The following is a 21,312-nucleotide window of genomic DNA, read 5'->3' on the forward strand; positions in this document are numbered from 1 at the left end:
GTGCAGGAAGTCCCGCAAGACGTCATTTACCAAAGCGGGGGCGTTAGTGAGGCCGAACGGCATGACCAGGTACTCAAAGTGACCTAACGGGGTGTTAAATGCCGTCTTCCATTCGTCTCCCTTCCGGATCCAAACCAGGTGGTACGCATTCCTAAGATCCAGCTTTGTGAAAATTTTGGCTCCGTGCAGGGGCGTGAACACTGAATCCAACAGGGGCAACAGGTATCGATTGCGAACCGTAATCTCATTCAGCCCTCTGTAATCAATGCATGGATGGAGTCCACCGTCTTTCTTGCCCACAAAAAAGAAACCAGAACCCATCGGGGAGGTGGAGTTCCAGATCAGCCCGGCAGCTAACGAATCCCGGATGTAGGTTTCCATTGATTCGCGCTCTGAATGTGAGAGGTTGTACAGCCTGCTGGACGGGTACTCAACGCCCGGGATCAAATCAATGGCGCAATCATACGGACGGTGCGGGGGAAGAGTGAGTGCCAGATCTTTGCTGAAGACATCAGCAAGATCGTGGTACTCCTCGGGCACTGCCGTCAGATTGGGGGGGACTTTAACCTCCTCATTAGCAGTCAAACCGGCGTTCTTCTAACCGATTGTCTAATCGTATAACTAGATCAATAAGCCCGTCCAAATCCCGCGGCTCATCCTTAGCCACCAGGTGCTCCTTCAGGACCGACGACAGTCCTTCTACGAAGGCGGCGCGGAGCGCAGTAGTATTCCAGCCGGACCTCGCAGCCGCGATGCGGAAGTCGACTGCATTGGACTCGGTCATTAAATCCAACCGAGCAGTGAAGGTGGTGAGGATTTGCTGCAACTCACCTACCACGCCTCCCGCTGGCGCCTGTGCACCTGCTCTTCCATTGGTTGTTCAGATGGTTGACGCCCCTTGGAATCCATGACGCTGGATGAGATATCCTGTTGGGAAAGTGTAGTGACACGGACCCACAACAGGGGGCGTAAATGAATGGACAATGGGTGAGCCAAAAATACAACACTTTACTGTTGTGAAATGTGCACAACGAAATACAGACAAATGCAGAATTTGGATTATAGTCAAATATACAAAAGTGATGTGTGGGCAGGCTCGAAGATAGGAGACAACCGTCCAGAGAGGAGCCGAAAACACACCCAGTAAACAGTCAGCAAACGTCCTCTCCTGTCGGTAGGTGGGAAACACACCTCCACCTCCTGATCACAATTACATGCAGCGTCTGTGTGACTTACTTATCCGGTGAGGAGCGAAATCCATCGTCTCCTCCACAGTTCCACCGACTCAGCCTCCAGCTGCGGATAAACTCTATGTACGCCTGCAAACAATCTCAAGAATAACACGTATACGTTGTAATACTGAATTACAGCTGAGAGTTTACCTATTGGTTGTAGATATCTCGGCAGCGAGGTGGAGTTGCTGCCCGGCTTTTATGGTGATGTGGTTGTGGTGAAGATGAGTGACAGCTGATGCTGTTGATGAGTGACAGCTGTCACTCCCGGTTGCTCCGGCACCCTCTCGTGCCTGAAGCCCGCACATCAGGCAGGGCACCCTCTGGTGGTGGGTCAGCAGTACCTCCTCTTCAGCGGCCCACACAACAAAAATGTTAGTGGAAGTGTGTGTGTTGGCCGTAAACGCTATTGGCTCAGAGCAGTGCACACACTGAAGATAAAACAGTGAGGTGCACCACGGCTGACAGTGTGTGACATTTACAACATTACACACACATTGACTGACAAATACTGAACACAAGAAGACAATCAGGGGCCTTTTAAGAAGCTCTGCAGCTCCAGTTTCACCATCAAGAAAAAGAAATGTAAATAATAATAACAAAAGTCATATTTGAATGTTCACATGCCCAAATGTGCCTGCACTGGTTTTCTTTTTGAACACTTACACAAATAAACTATTTACCCATGCAGCCACCCATCACAGACCATGCCAGCCTCTAGCCTGTTCCCAACCCAACCCAATGCATTTGTACATCACATATGATTTGATCATTGATGGAATGAAAATGTTTCCTATTAACAAAAACAAATTCATTATGTTGTGGCACATTTATAGCAATATGTGTGCAGTCAGTAGCTCTGATTACATATGGGAAACCGGCTCTTGCTGCAAATTGTGCTTTAATGTTGGAATGTGATGTACCTGGATGACATTCGGATGATTGTGTTCCACACAGCTGGCATAGCTCTTCTCAAGGTTGACTTGCACACTCCTGACTCAACCAGCTCATGCTGGAATGCCACTTTACTGATCCCACACCAGGGAAATGCACTTGTTTCAGCAGGCAAATTAATGAGACAAGCAACAAAAACTTATCAGCATAAAAACAGAAGACCCTAAAAAAGGTTATGTACAAAATATACAGTAAGAAAACAATGCATAGAAAGTTCTTCTTTCATTCTAAAACTTCCACATTATCCTTGATATTTAAATTTCATCCTCAATATTTTGACTAAATACAAAAATCTTCCTCTCATACAGAAAGGTAAAATTTATTCTTGGTGCTTTAATATCTTTCTTGATACTATGACTTTTTTCTAGATATTTTGACTTTATTCTCAGATTTTCCCCATATACTAAAAGTTTCATTTTATTCTCAATATTTCAACTTTATTCTTTAAATTTCAGCTTTATACCAGATACTTATACTTTATTCTTAAACTGGAAACTAAAAAAATTCTACTTCCACTCAAAGTAAAAGTCTGACTTAATCCTTGACATTTTGACTTTATTGTCAACATTCATGTTGACAATTAAGGTGGGGCTAGGGCCCATCCAAGCAGTCATTTGGGAGGAGTCAGGGTAAACAAACACATTCACACTCTCACTCACACCTACAGTTCATTTCAGAATTTCCAGTTCTCCAACCTGCATGTCTTTGGAAGTGGGAAGAAGCTGAAAAACCCACACAAACACTGGGAGAACATGATAACTCCACATACGTAGAAAGCACAAAGACTAAGTCACCTTGCTGCCCTTATTAGTCTTGAAATTTCAACTTTATGCTGTGTTCACGTTGGCTGCAAGCGGCAGACGGAAAACCAACTGTTCCATTGTTTTCTATGAGACGTTAATGTAAAAATGCAGCCACCTCTGGCTGTGAGCATGGCAGCCACACACCTTGACACAACTAATCATCAAATGTCGAAAATTTTCAACTTTTGCCAGCTACCACAGCAACAAGGACAAATGCGATGTCGATTTAACTTATACAAGCAGAAAAAAAAAAAAAAAAACAGACAACAAGAGAAGGATTATTTAAAGCTGTACCACCTCTGGGTTTTTTTTTTTTTAAAGATTTAAGTCATAAAAACAATTTTCTTCAGTACCATTACAATTTTATTTCTTATTTAAATAAGGCATTCATAATATGATATTGCCAATATGATCAAAATTTGCACCGTCTGGAAACAATCTAGAATTTGACGCCATCAGACTTCCATGACCTACATTTGGTAGTGACATCAGATCATGTGGGATTCCCCCAACTTGTGTGAGGGATGCTAGGAAGCACAGAATGACAGCCAATCACAGTAAAGGAAGGCAGCGTGATGTCAGCTCGCTGCTCACTCAAACAAAGTAAACCAAGATGGCAGAGAAAACTCTCCAAAACAGTTTATTTCTGTAGAAATCTGTTTCTCATATACCTATTCTGTAAACGTTAGTGACACAGAAACACTGTTAAATCTAAAAACACTGTTTTTGAAACCAGACAGCACCTCTGAAGTGATTTATGAGACATCTTACAGATGTTATATATATATATATATATATATATATATATATATATATATATATATATATATATATATATATATATATATATATATATATATATATATATATATATATATATATAGTCAGTGAGTGGGAGACATCACGTCAGTAAGTGTTAGCCTACACAGCTAACCAGAGTAGTTCCGTTCTCTCGCCTGCAAAACCGCCTCAACACGTTTGAGCTCCAGGTCATAAACAAACAGCAACACATGTCTACTTTTCACCGCATCATCACTTTTCCTTTGCATTTTCACTTTGTTTGTGTGTAATTTGCCCAGAATCTCAGAGAAAGTTTTTCCTCTCCGGAAGTAGAGAAATTACGTCATATGCGTCATATTTTACCCCTTTAGCGCCCACCCTCAAATGAGACTGAAGTGCCCAATAAAATTATAATACTGACAAAATAATATGGGAGGTGGCCCAGTAAGATTTCTTTTCATGGGGCCCAAAATCAGGTAAAAACAAAAAACTTTTCTTCCTCCTCTTACACTGAAAGTTTAAATTTATTCTGGTTTTTCTCCACATTTCATCATTCTGTTCAGTTTAACTTTATTTTTTAAATACTTTTTTTAATAATCTCCGTCAGCCCCGCCCCCCCAATATTAAGGTAACCCACTGAGTCCTTCTGTTCATCAGGCCCTGTCCCCCATCTACTCATGTTTCAGAGGTCAGTAAACAGGAGGTGTGTGTTTCCCTTTAAGGAGCCCCCACCGTTTGCACAGAGGAGGGAGGGCGGGCAGACCCGCGGAACAGCCGCTATGGAGGCAGCCGCTATGGAGGGAAAAAAAAACAAAACAAAAAAAAAAACCCAACAGTGGACGGTTTCAAGTTCCCCCAACAGAAACTGTGCCTGATTTGTGGCCAATGTTGGAAATGCTAAAAAAAAAAAAAAGAAAAAGAAAAAAAAAGAAAGAGAGAGCGCGCGCGAGAGGGAGAGGAGCGGGAGGAGGAGGAGGAGGAGGGGGGAGTAAAAACACTAAAGGGGTAGCTATGGAGATGGAGCGTTTTCCTGGCTGCTTTCTTTGACAGGTGTTGAGTGGGGCAAAAGTCTTAAAACAGAATCCAGCATGTACGCCAAAGGTAAAGGAGCCGTCGTCCCCTCCGATAGCCAGGCGAGAGAAAAGTAAGTGAATTACTGCGCTTTTATTCAACACTTTTTACCTGCTTACGGTGACGGCGGGGGGCAAAGCAGGAGGCAGCTAACTTTGGAAAGTCGCCGTGTTCATTTAAAACCACTCCCGCCGACTTTATTCAGACTAAACTTTTCTCCAAAATACATATTTCTCTATATATATGTATATTTTTGTGTATATGCGCTTTTCCGGGTATTTTCTGCGGCTTTGTTCGTTCAGCTGATTAGATTTTGATGATGTTTTACAACATATTGCACTCTGACGACGCTAGTCGAAACAGTTTTAAATTGGGCTTTTTTTTTAACCCAGTTCGCTCCGTCAGGTGTTGGTTATATGTACATAAACTTTTACGAGACGAAGCTTTGTGTTGGTTAAATATAAATGTATAATGTTTCAGAAATTTGTAGCGTTTTATTTTGAGTTTTAAAAAAAGTTCTTGCTCCAGTGTATCATCCTCTCATAATGAGAAAGCTACACACGCACAATGTTATTTAAATCAATTTGCATTTAAAAAAATAGCAGCGTCCTGTTTTTTTTTAAAGCAGATGACGTGTATTTAAATTTGTTGTTGTTTGCACACCTGTCACCTGTCACTGCAGATTTGTGCAGATTTTGACTAAAGCTTAACAGAAAAAAGAAATCGGTTAAGAGAAAGTTTTCCACACGCATGTTTTAAAGGCTGCACTGTTCCTCATCCTTCTGAATTATTTTCCACATCACCACCTTATTCCCCCGCAGGGGGACTGTTTAGAAAGTTGGACCTCCTTTGCACGGCAATGTTGGGGGCAGTTTGCTGTTTTGAAGCACTAAATAGTCTGAGGTGAAAAGTGTGAGTGGAGATCCCTGCAGAACTGTCATTGTAATCCAAAAACAGTGTGTCCTGAGAGGCTGAGCCTTCTCATACATCTGTAATCCAAACTAAACTTCTTTAGAGACTCTCCGATTTTGTGATGCATTGCCTTGTCATCTTCAATTGATTACGTTTTCTAGAGATGTACTGTTCTTACACCGTTAGTTTAAAGTTTCCTACTATATGACTTAGTGCATGTCTGTGCTACCAGTGTTTTATTTCACTTCATTTGTGTCACTTTATTGGGAAATTGAGCAGCTCCTTGTGTGTTTTTGTCTGTGCTGCGATGGAAGGCTGGATCCTAAATGAAAACAGTCCCATGTGGTTTATGAACAGCAGGTGGAGTGACTTTTGAACCGGCGTATGATACTTTAATATTACATATGAACCATCAGCAGATGTTATGCTGCTTTTACACCTGTTTATCTTCTTCAGCTTCATTAGACACTGTAAACCATCTAAAGCAGTAGTTTGACACTAAGCCTGTAACAAGTGATTTTTTTTCATTATTGATTAACCTGTTATTGTCTTTGTTATAACAACTGATTAATCATTGAATCTGAAAAATGTCATATAAGTGAACAATTTCCTAGAGCACACATAGACAATTTCACATCGCCTGTTTAGTCTGTCCAACAGTCCAAAAATCTTCAAGTTACAACATAAGATGCAATATCATCATATACTCACATTTTAGACACTGCAACCAGTGAATTATAATAATTGTCCTAAATTAAATCATGAAATGATTATCAAAATAATTGCAGATTTTTTCTTCAATTGATCTACTTGATTAACCCAGTATTACATTCATTCCCATTTGAAACAAGGTCTATTTAACAGAGTATAGATATTTTTTGTTTGCTTTAGCACATGAGAGTAAAGTCAGTGCAGAAGCATGTGTTTTAAAGAAAATTGTAGGAGGAAGATTAATAACTGAATGTGCCATAAATATGTCTTTTGAGAACTAGAATTGATGGTTGTCTGTATTAAGACTGCTCGGGTATATTTATTTGCACTTCATTCCACCACCTACTTATTAGGAAGGAATACATGTCTAGCTGTTTAAAACCTGTGCGTGTCTCAGGTTTTTGGGTCCAGATGTAGTGGACAGTGTTTGCCTTCTCCCCTCACCTGTCTTGTCTTCATAACCTGCCCTGCAGGGCCAACACATGTTTCCTTGTGAATGTGGAGCTGCAACAGCTGCTTCAGTGCATCAGTGAATGAGCTCATATTCATATTTACATATTCATGTGGATCTTTGCATATTCAGATGACAAAAAGAGAGCGCCCTGCGCCTCCTTAGATCAGCGTCAGTCACACAGTATGACAACTCCTGCTTCCAAGTCATACAAGTCAAGTCATATATTCTAAAAAAGAAACAATGTTAATTGAATGGATTTGTGTTCTGTCTGATGGTTTGACAGTGTATGTTAGTTTTGGTCAGATGGGGTTTAGGATTAAAGTGTAATATATGCAGTCCAGGCAGCTGCCCAAGACATACAAATAGAAAATATTTAGAGCAACATTATTGCAAACTACCTTCAATAAAAGGCATTAGTGTTCATTCTTACCACGCTGTCCAAAATTAATGTTTAAATGTGTGCATAATTGTTTCATTTGCAATTTGTTACTAAACTATAGTTAATATTTCATATAAACTTATTCAAAGAAGAGTTTAATCATTCAGAGTTGACAAAATTACACTTTGTGTAGAACAAGTGTTGTCTCATCTTTTTTAATATTTGCAGATGTAATTGAAAAAGAGGAGGATCGTCTCATTTTATTGTTCTTGCAGTGCATTGCTTTATTGGTGGTGTGATTTTGAATGATTGGTTGAATCTGTTCAGTGTGAATTAATCTTAGCATAGCAGTTATGGAAGTTGTTGAGAAAATGCTATCTTCATAATTATAATTATATTTATATACTGTGAGTTATTTTCTGCAACATTTCCTTGCAGTTGTAATAAAAGGTTTGTATTGCCTGTGCTGCTATTCTGTCAGTGCAGTTGGTATTTTGTGTTCGTGTTAGCAATGTATGTCTTCATGGGTGACAAACCTAGGACTTGACTTGAACTTGATAGCAGAGATTAATAATAATAAAAAAGAAACAGTCCAATCTGAAACAGTCCCCAAGACAGTTATAACTTTCTTGGGCTACACCCAAGAATAATTAGATGATACAAAATGTGGTTGACCCAAACAGAGCAAGCTACCATGTAGAGATAATTTGTGGAATTAAAGTGGAAACAGCTCAGCTCAACTCAGCTCAACCTTTATTTCTAAAGCACGATTAAAACGACAGCCGTCGACCAAAGTGATGTACATAATTAAAAAATGGGCACCAAGTTACCTCCAATTGTAACTAAATGAATTAAAAATAACGAAAGTACAACAGGCAATAAAACAGATAAAAGGCAAAGTAAAATAAAGAGTAAAACGTAGCAAGAAATAATTTAATTTGATTTAATTTAATTTTATTTACATAGCGCCAAATTACAACAAAGCTGCCTCAGGTGCAACGCATAAGTAAGGTCTAACCCAGTGGGGTCCAAACTATTCCAGAAAGGGCAGAGAGGGTGCAGGTTTTCTCTGCAGCCACTGACTCCAGCAGGTGAGTTCACTGCTGAACTCATCCCACCTGCTCAAAGTGATGTTAACCCCTAGAGCAAGCACACAAAATCCCTTTGAGAAAGAAACCTCAAGCAGACCAGACTCAAAGGGGTCACCCTCTGCTTGGGCCATGCTACTGAAAGACTACAAATAAGGTAAATTTGTCAGCCTTAAGCAACAGGAAAAACAGAAGAAATACTAAGGTGAAACAGAGATTTAATTACTCATTTAGTAAACTCCAGAGAAAGAAATAGGCTTTTAGAGAGGCTTTAAAAGTCTCTAGGGACAGGGATGATCGAATATTAAAGGGGAGACTGGGGGCGGCCGCTGTAAAGGCTCTGTCACCTCTTGTCTTTCATTTGGTTTTAGGCACATCCAGTAACAGTTGGTCAGAAGACCTTAAGGTTCTGGTTGGGGTGTAAAGAAAAAGAAGCTCTAAAGGATACACTGGGGCCAGGCCATTAAGGCCAGTGATGAGTAGCCAAGACCGGCATAATGTGGTCAGACTTTTTCTTTCCTGAAAGAAGATGAGCAACAGGTCTTGCGGGAGTGGATGCGTTTGTTTGTCTGTATGTGGCCCTGCGATAGACTGGCGTCCTGTCCAGGGTGAACTCTGCCTTGCGCTCTGTGACCTCTGGGATAGGCTCCAGCCCCCCGCCACCCTTAATTAGACTAAGCGGTTGAAGATCAGTGACGAGTGTGAGTGTCCAGGTCTCCCTTGTAAATGGGATCTATAGCTCAGTGGAACTAAACTGGTTAAATAAAATGGATCATATAGTTATTTAACTGATCATTTCTGTGCAGACTAATTGTTATGACTCGTAACCAAGACAGACCTGGTAATTAAACATAAACCTCGGAGGAGAAATTGTGCACAGTGCATGTTTAGCATTTTGTATCCCTAGTTATACAACTTCATGATGAAGTGGTACAGAGGAGGATTTTCTTAAAAAGAAGACCTGAATTTTCATCTGCATCTGAGATGCAAGCCTAAATTTGATGTTTTGGTGAAAGAAAATCCTCCTCTGTACCACTTCATCATGAAGCTATATAACTGGACATACAAAATGTAAAACATGCACTGTGCACAATTTCTCTAATCACAGCCACAGGAGCCTATAACTTCTTCTGGTTTCTCCTTCTTGCACAGTCACTAAGTTTTTGAGAACTGTCTACACACAGATTTACCAGAGAGTGCCATACTGGTTGTATTTCTTCTGGTTTCTCCTTCTTGCACAGTCACTAAGTTTTTGAGAACTGTCTACACACAGATTTACCAGAGAGTGCCATACTGGTTGTATTTCTTTGTAACTGATGTATATATAGTCCAAGACATATTCAGTGACTTGGAAATGTTCATGTATCCATCCCCTGACTTGTCTGAAGAAAACTGGAAAATAAACTAATTATTTACAGGTATTATACCAAAGAGGCCTATCACTTATGCAACCCATCATCTTGGCTTTTATTATTTTTAATAAATTTATATCAAGTTGTACAGATTTGCTTTCAGTTTGAGTTTAAGGATGATGATTTTAGAAATTTTTATTTTTTGTATTTGAAATGGCATAAACAAATTAAAAAATGTGAAATACCAAGTGTTTCAATACTTCTGCGGGGCACTGTAAATCAGTCTTAATCATAAAGCAAAATGCTTTGCAAGAGATTCAGCACTGAAGCATGTGTCTTTTGTCTCATTCAGTTTTTGAGTTCAGGATCTGTGTCTGCAAGTTTGAAATTTTCATGAACACACTGCACCACAACTCAACCATGACCAGGTCAAGACAGAACAGGTCCAGGTTTATTTTGACAAATTTGGTTCTATCCTAGTCCTGTTCTGTGCTAAAGCCTGTATCTAATACCTGGATGGTTCCCAGCAAACTCCAGTACAATCATGTGGTGCATCATAAGGGCCCCTTCACACATAGTGCGAAGTTTGGACGAAGTGCACACTTAGTGCGCATGACGCAGGAATCGTGTGCAAACCGTGTAATGTCGTCCCTGCTGCCAACACCTCATATACCTGTTACTACAACTATTTGCACACACAAGCACCTGAAAGACAAAGTGTGCACTGTGCGAACCCATCTCACCCTCTCGTGGAAGGTGCCAGCCAAATTCCAGGTGACACGTACAAACATCTAACACCGCTCGCATGGCACTTAGAAAATGTATGGCCAGTCACACTCTTGGCACGACAAGAGACTGCAGACAATCACTTTCATATTCGCAGAGAAATTTGTCTAAGTCCCACACGAGTGTGGCTTTGGTGTGTGCGGAGATAACATTAGGTGTGTCCTCCCACTGAAGCAGCTGTGGAAATCTGTGGATCTGGACATTCCAGCTGGACACCACATACTGTGTTTGGACAGACATGGACAAACAACTGCCCACTGTGACGCGTGTGTGTCTGTTTGCTGTTATCTAGTGGATATAAATAAACACATGTATCACTGTGGCGACGTGCTGCAGCAAGCGCACGCACAGCGCGTACATGGACAGGCTGCTCTCAGGTTGAAACGGACCGTCAGATAAGAACATGCAGCAGGAGATCTCACTGTCACATCACCCATGTGAGCTCTGTTCCAGAGGAACAGACGGATCATATTTGTATTGCTCGGTTGATAAATGTGGTGTTTTTATATGGCGTGTGATTTAAATTTTTTTTTTTTGTAATACTTCCATGTCCATCCTGATATGAGGCAGATTCCCACATCTTTCAAAGAATGGCTCTGTAGCTCAATGATGAAGTTTCTGACTGGCAACCAGAGCTTTTGGATGGCGCGGGTTTTTTTTTGTTTGTTTTGTTTTTTTTCCCCACATAAAGCGGTGCAATGTGGTCCCACAGGTCCTGGCTAGTTTCATTTTGTTTTATATATTCCACATCGATGGTGTGATGTGGTCCCATGGGTACTGGCTGGTTTTATTTTTTTGTTATATTCCACATAAGCGGTGCTATGTGGTCCCACAGGTACTGGCTGGTTTAATTTTGTTTATATATTCCACATCAGTGGTGTGATGTGGTCCCATGGGTGCTGGCTGGTTTAAATTTTTTTTTTTTTTTATATTCCACATAAGCGGTGTGATGTGGTCCCACAGGTACTGGCTGGTTTATTTTTTTTTTTTATTCCACATAAGCAGTGTGATGTGGTCCCACGGGTACTGGCTGGTTTCATTTATATATATATATATATATATATATATATATATATATATATATATATATATATATATATTCCACATAAGCGGAGTGATGTGGTCTCACAGGTACTGGCTGGTTTCATATATACATATATATATATATATATATATTCCACATAAGCGGAGTGATGTGGTCTCACAGGTACTGGCTGGTTTCATATATACATATATATATATATATATATTCCACATAAGTGGCGTGATATGGTCTCACAGGTACTGGCTGGCTTCATTTTTTATTTATTTTTTTTATTCCTCTCTTGCACCGTGTTTGTGCACGCCTACCTGTTGGCGCGATGTTTCATGGGGTGCTAATTTCGAACTGTTTTGCGCTGTTTTGCCGTTTTCGTCCAAACGCCGTCCAAACTTTGCACTGTGTGTGATGGGGCCATAAGAGAAAAATTCTGTTCATCAGACAAAACAAAACGCAAAGTTGGGGGGAAGCATTCCAAAAGGAGGATTTCCATCTTATCTCCAACAGTACGAACCACTAAGCCTCTGTGCTGCCGTTGCGTTCATACACTCATTGGCGTCAAACAGAAAACCATGTTGATCTTTCTTTACTGATAGACCATCAAATATCTAAGTATAGAGGAGCCAAAACATGATACTAGTTTGTGTTTTTTAATCCATGCAGACATTTCACATTACCATGGGGATATTAGAAACCAAATATGGAGAAACTTAATTTGGATAAATGGACTTTATGTTCTAGTGTTAAGATTATTGAAGAGACATAATATGTCCCCTGACGAGTAGGTCAACCTTATATTAAATGGGGGAAATAATCATGTATTGATATACTTGATATAGCCACAGTTTAATTAAATTTTAATTTATTTTGCCTTTCTTGGATGACAGTATGAGATGATGTGTACAGCATAAATTGATGTCATTGTTGTCTAATGGCTACAACATCAAATTTGCCATAAATTGTTGCCGATGACTATATTCCTTTTGGCAACAATATGTGGCGTCAGACTTGGCAAATATTGTTGTTGATGCCGTTTATGCAGGGTGACAATATGCCTATTCCTTCATATCCTTGAGAAAATGTTTTATAAATCAAAAATTTAGTAACCAGAAAGCACAGTGATGGTGTTAATAAAGGTAGAGGCAGAAGTGGTGCCCTCGCAGCCAAAGAAATTAATTACACCACTTTTTGCCCCCCCCCCCCCCCTTTAATTTAATTTGAACAGAGGTACTACAGCAGCGCCCATGTTAATGTCACCTTATTATTTATTAACTGAAACCTCACTGAAATAGGCACTGATGAATCCAGTAATTAATTAAAGGTGCCACTCACAAAAATATTTAATAGTGTGATCAAACATCTAATTTGTTAAGAGCTTGTTTTTACATTTCACAGGATTCTTCTCACTATGTTTATTTGGTATTGCACAAACGTTTTTTGTACAGTTTGTAGTGTTGTTGGATTTGTTTGGGAATAGAACTTCAAGAATAAAGTTAATCAGCTTGTTTTGAGGACAGGTTTCTTTACATCTTCCACTCCACTGATTCCTCCTCTATATTTATATGCAGTTTAATGGGGAACTTGAGGTCTGAATGCATAGTTTTGATGCTACACATGGCTCTGCCATCTGCATTTTAGGCTTTTGAAGGAAGCATAAAGAGCTGCTCACTGACATAGGCAGAAACACTGCGCCAAGAGTAAAGAAACCCTTGATTTATCCTTTGGCTGACTGTGCTTTCATTCAGATATGTCAACAGTCAATTAATGCTGCCTTTCATCAGCTGTATTTAGTACATCTGCACAAATTTGTTAGTTTTCTCACTTGATATAAGGGAGACAGTATAAATATTGCACCTACATGCCTGATATTGTTAATCGGCTTGGCAGCAGCACTCGGTGTGTGTTTGTGGGTGTGTGTGTGAGTGAGAGAGACTGTTTTTATTTGCATACAGAGAAAATACAGTAATTTGTCTGAAGAATATAGCTAAATTTGACTTCAATTAAGCCAAAGTGCTGAAACGACAAGTTGACTTTTCTACAACCCTCATCATGTGAAAAAGTTTTTAGTACTCAAACCTCTGATGCTCTCACCTTTGAAGATTGTTTCATTTGTAAGACTTTTTAAGCAGTTTAGGAAGTAATACATGGCAATCAATAGGGCAAACTAAAAATCCAGTTTGCTCAGAATACAACAAAATATTGCCAGCACCAAACTATTCTGATCATCAAACTTTCTGAAGAAATGTGGCCAGCTCCTCGCATTGTTTTCTGAATATATCATGTCTTAAGCCTTCATCATTATTAGAAGATGGTTCCTCTCAGTTTGTTTTATGGATGTTGCACTTGATATATAGTCCCAATGCTAGTAATTTAAGAGTATAATCAGAAATATGTGTTGTAAAGCCTCGGTCCCCCCAAATAATAAATCCATCAATAATGAGCCATGTATGGATTTGTCAGTGATTATTCGAATAATGAGCCATATATAAATCTATGACGTATCTGCTATGCAGAAGCCTCTGTGTGCCTCTCTGTACCTCGCATGTGCCAGGTATCAGCCTCTGATGAGCCACAACTGACCTGTCATTTGAGCCCCGTCCAACCTTGAATGCCTCATGTCACCGCATATGATGCACGTCAAGCCACATATGATCTATGTAGCGCCATGTAATGCGATGTGTAAAGCCATTTAACATACTTTTACAGCTGCTTATAAGGAAGGAATGGACATGCAACTGTTTTACCAAGCTATTACAATATAAACATTACAAATAATTACCTTTTAAGCAGTTTCAAATACGTTCTCCACCTCATGGAGCAGGAGAGAGATGAAAAAAGGGTCCAGTTGTCATTCCTCTGTTATTCCTGAAGCGATTAGAGGTGTTGTCAACATCCAGTGTTTGACAGAAAATGATTAATTTGCTACAAAATAATTATTTTATACAGCATCCAGTGCATAAAGCAGGTGGGATTGTCACGAAGAAGTGTGCAAGAGAGCGGAGCCAAAATAGCCTGTCTTGTCCTTGTAGCCCCCAGGTGCTTGGATAATGGCCTTCTAACAGCCTCGTCCTCACCACAAACATGCCTCAAAAATCCTCATTTGTTCTCGTAGCACCTCGTACACAAACTGACCCACACTGTTGTTGCTAAATTTTGAACTTCTTGAAATTAACGCCACGCTCAGTCATTATTGTCCCACAATCAGAGTTGTATAAAGTACTGGAAAATCACACTTAAGTAAAAGTACAGATACCCACTAAAAAAATGACTTTGGTAGAAGTTCAAGTCACTGATTGACATGCTACTCAAGTAAAAGTCTTAAAGTATCTAGTATTTACTGTACTTAAGTATGACAAGTAATGTACAACTAAATGTACTCACGTATTGAAAGTAAAAGTACAAGTAAATGTTAATAATCAAAAACTGACTGATTTTTTTTTTTTTTTTTTTTTTATAAAAATTTATCTAGGCTTGTAAATGACTGGTACTATTAGTCAAAATACTGAAAATTGTGCACATCACACAAAAACACTTCAGAAACAAGGTTTCAAAACCTAAACGAGAGTAGGCTACTCACTAGGTGTTCACAGGAAACAGTTATTTATTTCTGTATGTATTTATTTATTTTCATTGTTACATGGTTTTATCTTTTCTGTTGTGTTTTGTTTCATTAGGATCTTTTTGTCTCTTTCGCTAAAAGTGTATTGTAACATTATTAGTCTTTTATTATTGACTATTATTGTCTATTATGTAGACTATTATTGTTGTTGCTATAATATATGAATAAAAATAAATTTAAAAAATTACAATTTGACTCTTTGCGAACAGCTTAATGCTACCTTTAACATTGAAAACGCCATAGACATGCTAATGCGTTAGCATTGGTCCCATTTTTAAGTTATAAAATACATCTATCAACTGTTTCAGAAGACCATAACAGGTTGGTTTAACATAAAAATATTAAATATTACTCACAGACATATGCTTTTCAGGGTTTTAGTGGGGAAAAATTAGGATAAAGCGAAATAAAGCAGTCAATCCACGAATCATACATTGAAGCACTGCTTCGACCTGCAAATCACTGCTTTGATTAGTTCAAGGTTCAAAGCAAAGCAGCGCTGCAGAAAAGTTGATTACAGACCCGCTGCAGGTCTGTAATCATGTAGAGAAATGATCATTTTCCTGACAAACACCCCCCAAGTGCGCAACTGCAAAAAAGCCTACCGGACATGCCTCATGACAAATCGGCCTGCATACATGTCAACCCCTTTGAGGGTCCACCTGTATAACCAAGTGAGAAAATCCATAAAATCAGCACAAAATCCTTATAACCTCCAAATCGCACCAAAATCAGTTTTTTTTTTTACAGTACACACAACCGCGTAGCGGTATCACATAACTGGGTTTTTGTCCACATATTATGAGTTGCCACAATGACATTAAAGTCAGGATCATTAGTATTTCCTCCACAGTTGAATTTCAAACAACTGAGATCTAGTATTCATGCGTCAAGCTGAATTTTACAGAACTGAATGTGTTGGGAAGGTGTCGTGACACGGACCCACAACAGGGGGCGTTAATGAACGGACAATGGATAAGCCAAAAGTAACAATTTAATGTTGTGAATCGCACAACGAAATACAGACAATAACAATACTGTGGATTGTCAATTATACACAAGGTGACATGTGGGCAGGCTTGAAGATAGAAGACATCTGGCAAGAGAAGTGCCGGATCCCACACAGCTTGCACCACCAACGGATCTGAAGAACACCGGAGCCGCCAAGCCCTGCGCCCCAGGTGGCCACTGTCTTCAGCAGTCAGACCCGGTACTGCTGGCAGAAACAGAAACAGTTAGTGGTGGGTGTGTGAATACACACCCAGCAATCTTACAGTGCTTAGTCCTCCAGGAGGGAAAACCTCCACCTCCAGATACAGAATCACCCGTGCAGCTCCTGTAGGTCTCCTTCCTGGATGGAGTGAGAGACGAAGACCATCGTCCTCTCACTGTCCGCCAATCCAGCCTTCAATAGACCCCGCAGGAACACGGCTGCACACAGACCACTGTTTACAACAATGAATAATCACAGCAGAGAAAATTACCTGAATGGTAGCTGATTTCTCTGCGGGGAGGTGGAGTTGCAGTCCAGCTTTTATGGAGGATGAAGTTGATGAGTGACAGCTGGTGTTGATGATGTGTGACAGCTGTCACTCCAGTAGTTCCGACGCCCTCTTGTGCTTGAAGCCCGCACTCCAAGCAGGGCGCCATCTGGTGGTGGTGGGCCAGCAGTACCTCCTCTTCAGCGGCCCACACAACAGGACCCCCCCCCCCCCAACGGGCGCCCCCTGGCGCCAGACCCGGCTTGTCCGGGTGACGGTTGTAGAAATCGGCCAGGAGAGCCGGGCCCAGGATGAAGCTCCTCTTCACCCAGGAGCGTTCTTCGGGTCCATACCCCTCCCAGTCCACCAGATACTGGAACCCCCGACCCTTACGATGGACGTCCAGGAGCCGACGCACGGTCTATGCCGGCTCCCCGTCGATGATCCGGGCAGGAGGCGGTGCAGGTCCAGGGGTGCAGAGTGGTGAGGTGTGATGGGGTTTGAGACGTGACACGTGAAAAACCGGGTGGATCCGCAGTGAGGCTGGCAGCTTTAGCTTCACTGCGGCTGGACTGAGGACCTTGAGGATGGGAAATGGTCCGATAAACCGGTCATTGAGTTTGTGTGACTCCACTTGCAGCGGGATGTCCTTGGTCGATAACCACACCTCCTGCCCGGGCTGGTATGCAGGGGCCGGGGAACGCCGGCGGTCTGCATGGGCCTTAGCCCTCGTCCGGGCCTTCAACAGGGTAGAACGGGCAGTCCGCCACACCCGGCAGCACCTCCTGAGGTGGGCCTGGACCGAGGGCACACCGACTTCCCCCTCCACGAGTGGGAACAATGGGGGCTGGTACCCCAAACACACCTCAAACGGGGAGAGGCCGGTGGCAGACGACATTTGGCTGTTGTCGGCATACTCGATCCAGGCCAGATGGTTGTTCCAGGCCATCGGGTGCGCGGAGGTCACGCAGCGGAGGGCCTGCTCCAGCTCCTGGTTAGCCCGCTCTGCCTGTCCATTTGTCTGAGGGTGATACCCGGATGAGAGACTCATGGTGGCCCCCAGTTCCCTGCAGAAACTCCTCCAGACTTGGGAAGAGAACTGAGGACCACGATCCGAGACTATGTTCGCTGGTATCCCATGCAGACGCACGACGTGGTGGACCAGGAGGTCTGCCGTCTCCTGGGCCGTCGGGAGCTTCGGGAGGGCCACGAAGTGGGCCGCCTTGGAGAACCGGTCCACTATCGTGAGGATGGTGGTGTTGCCCTGGGACAGCGTGAGGCCCATGATAAAGTCCAGGCCGATGTGGGACCAGGGGCGGTGAGGCACCGGTAGGGGCTGGAGGAGTCCCGAAGTCCTCTTGTGGTCAGCCTTGCCCCTGGCACAGGTGGTACAGGCCTGGACGTAATCCCGGACGTCGGCCTCCATAGACGCCCACCAGAAGCGCTGCTGGATCACTGCCATGGTTCTGCGCACCCCAGGATGACAGGAGAGCTTGGAACCATGACAGAAGTCCAAAACCGCAGCTCTGGCCTCTGGTGGGACGTACAATTTGTTCCTCAGGCCGGTCCCGGGTCCGGGTTCCGTGTCAGGGCCTCCCGGACGGTCTTCTCCACGTCCCAGGTGAGGGTAGCCACGACAGTGGACTCCGGGATGATGGTCTCTGTTGGGTCCAACAACTCGGCCTTGGCTTCCTCTTCGTGCACCCGGGACAGGGCATCCGATCGTTGGTTCTTGGTCCCGGGGCGGTATGTAATCTGGAAGTCAAAGCGCCCGAAGAACAGTGACCAGCGGGCTTGCCTGGGGTTCAGCCGCTTGGCGGTCCGGATGTACTCCAGGTTCTGATGGTCCGTGAAAACCGTGAAGGGCACCGTCGCTCCCTCCAACAGGTGTCTCCACTCTTCAAGAGCCTCCTTCACCGCCAGGAGTTCCCGATTGCCAACGTCATAATTCCTCTCAGCCGGGGTCAACCTGCGGGAAAAATAGGCACAAGGGTGGAGAACCTTATCGGACTCCCTGCTCTGGTGCAGACGAGAACTGGCGTTTCAACTCCCTAAACGCGGCCGCGCACCGATCTGACCAGGTGAAGGGGACTTTAGTGGAGGTCAGGCAGTCAGGGGGCTCGCTACCTGACTGTAACCCTTAATGAACCTCCTGTAGAACTTTGCAAAACCGAGGAACTGTTGCAGCTGCCTATGGCTTGTTGGTTGGGGCCAATCTCTCACCGCTGCAACCTTGGCCGGATCAGGGGCGACGGAGTTGGAGGAGATGATGAACCCCAGGAAGGACAAAGAAGTACGGTGGAACTCGCACTTCTCGCCCTTCACAAACAGCCGGTTCTCCAATAACCGCTGCAGGACCTGACGTACATGCTGGACATGAGTCTCAGGGTCCAGAGAAAAGATGAGTATATCGTCTAGATATACGAAGACAAACCGGTGCAGGAAGTCCCGCAAGACGTCATTAACCAATGCTGGGAACGTCGCGGGGGCGTTAGTGAGGCCGAATGGCATGACCAGGTACTCAAAGTGACCTAAGGGGGTGTTAAATGCCGTCTTCCACTCATCTCCCTTCCGGATCCGAACCAGGTGGTACGCATTCCTAAGATCGAGTTTGGTGAATACTTGGGCTCCATGCAGGGTCGTGAACACCGAATCCAACAGAGGTAATGGGTATCGATTATGAACCGTAATCTCGTTCAGCCCTCTGTAATCGATGCATGGACGGAGTCCGCCGTCCTTCTTACCCACAAAAAAGAAACCTGCACCCATCGGGGAGGTGGAGTTCCGGATCAACCCGGCAGCTAAGGAGTCCCGGATGTAGGTCTCCATTGATTCTCGTTCTGGACGTGAGAGGTTGTACAGCCTGCTGGACGAGTACTCAGCGCCCGGGATCAAATCGATGGCGCAATCGTACGGTCGGTGCGGGGGAAGAGTAAGAGCCAGATCTTTGCTGAAGACGTCAGCAAGATCATGGTACTCCTCCAGCACCGCCGTCAGATTGGGGGGACTTTGACCTCCTCATTAGCTGTCACACCGGGTGGAACTGAGGATCCTAAACATTCCCGGTGACAGGTTTCTCTCCACTGCGTCACAACCCCAGACGGCCAATCAATCTGGGGATTGTGCTTCACCATCCAAGGAAACCCTAAAATCACTCGGGAGGTAGAAGGTGTTACATAAAACACGATCTCTTCCCTGTGATTCCCAGACACAACCAATGTCACGGGCTGTGTCTGGTGTGTGATTAATGGAAGAAGGGTGCCATCTAGTGCCCGTACCTTCAAAGGTGAAGGCAGAGCCACCAGAGGGAGCCCTACTTCCTTTGCCCATCTGCTGTCCAGCAGATTCCCTTCCGACCCCGTGTCTACTAGTGCTGGGGCGTGAAGGGTTAAATCCTCACTTAGGATCACCCTTAGCCTAGGCTCTAAGGATGGGTGCTGCTGTTTTGACCGTTTGGGGCAGTTTCTCTGCTTGTGCTCAGTTGAGCTGCAGAGAAAACACTCCCCACGGACCAGCCTCCTCTGTCTCCGATCTGTTCGCTTTTTGGCCCTGCTCGTCTCCATAGCAACGGCAGCAGGGGGAGCTGTCGTCACGTGGAGTGCCCTGGCTGTGGAGAGTGGGGAAGACGGCTCCCTTTCGGACCCGGGAGGAAGAGGGAGGGCTTGTGCCTGACCACGCCCTTCGTCTTGCTCCCGTCGGTGTTCTGTTAATCGGTTGTCCAACCGTATAACCAGGTCGATAAGCCTGTCTAAATCCTGTGGCTCGTCCTTCGCCACCAGGTGCTCCTTAAGGACCAGAGACAGTCCGTTTACAAAGGCGGCGCGGAGCGCAACAGCATTCCAGCCGGCTCGCGCTGCCGCGACGCGGAAGTCGACTGCATACTTAGCTGCGCTCCCGCACCCCTGTCTTATCGACAGCAGCATGCTTGAAGCGGTCTCGCCTCTATGAGGGTGGTCGAACACTTGTCTGAACTCCCTCACAAACCCAGCGTATGACGGTAGTAGCCGTGAATTCTGCTCCCAGAGCGCCGTAGCCCAGGCGCGTGCCTCTCCTCAAAGCAAATTTATAACGTAAGCCACCCGGCTGGCGTCTGACGCGTACATGACGGGACGCTGTGAAAAGGCGAGCGAGCACTGCATTAAGAAGTCCACGCATGTCTCGACACAGCCTCCGTACGGCTCCGGAGGGCTTATGTATGCTTCAGGGGATGGTGGGGGGGTTCGTTGAACGACCAGCGGAATGTCTGTTTCAGGCCTCCGGTCAGCAGGGGGAGGTGCTGCAGCAGCGCACTGAGCCTGCGCTTCCACCCGGGCGGTGAGAGCCTCCATCCTCCGATTGAGGATCACATTCCGCTCGGTGACTAAGTCCAACCGAGCAGTGAAAGCGGTCAAGATTTGCTGCAGCTCACCTAACACGCCTCCTGCTGAAGCCTGTTCACCTCGCTCTTCCATTGGCTGTTCAAGTGATGGTTGACGCCCCTCGGGATCCATGACGCTGGCCGAGAAATCCTGTTGGGAAGGTGTCGTGACACGGACCCACAACAGGGGGCGTTAATGAACGGACAATGGATAAGCCAAAAGTAACAATTTAATGTTGTGAATCGCACAACGAAATACAGACAATAACAATACTGTGGATTGTCAATTATACA

General features: G+C 43.8%; 1 protein-coding gene across 2 annotated transcripts in view; it reads left to right on the forward strand.

Annotated features, from left to right (window-relative positions):
* Positions 1-4,756: 4,756 nt before the first annotated feature.
* ssbp4 (single stranded DNA binding protein 4) overlaps positions 4,757-21,312 on the forward strand; it is a 388,170-nt gene continuing 371,614 nt past the window's right edge. For both annotated transcript variants that reach the window (XM_034180216.1, XM_034180215.1), the window contains exon 1: positions 4,757-4,913. In XM_034180216.1, coding sequence (XP_034036107.1) covers positions 4,858-4,913 — 56 coding nt within the window. In that variant the 5' untranslated portion in view covers positions 4,757-4,857. The remainder of the gene's footprint in view (positions 4,914-21,312) is intronic.

This window comes from Thalassophryne amazonica, chromosome 10 (assembly GCF_902500255.1).
Source record: "Thalassophryne amazonica chromosome 10, fThaAma1.1, whole genome shotgun sequence".
Lineage (NCBI taxonomy): Eukaryota > Metazoa > Chordata > Actinopteri > Batrachoidiformes > Batrachoididae > Thalassophryne > Thalassophryne amazonica.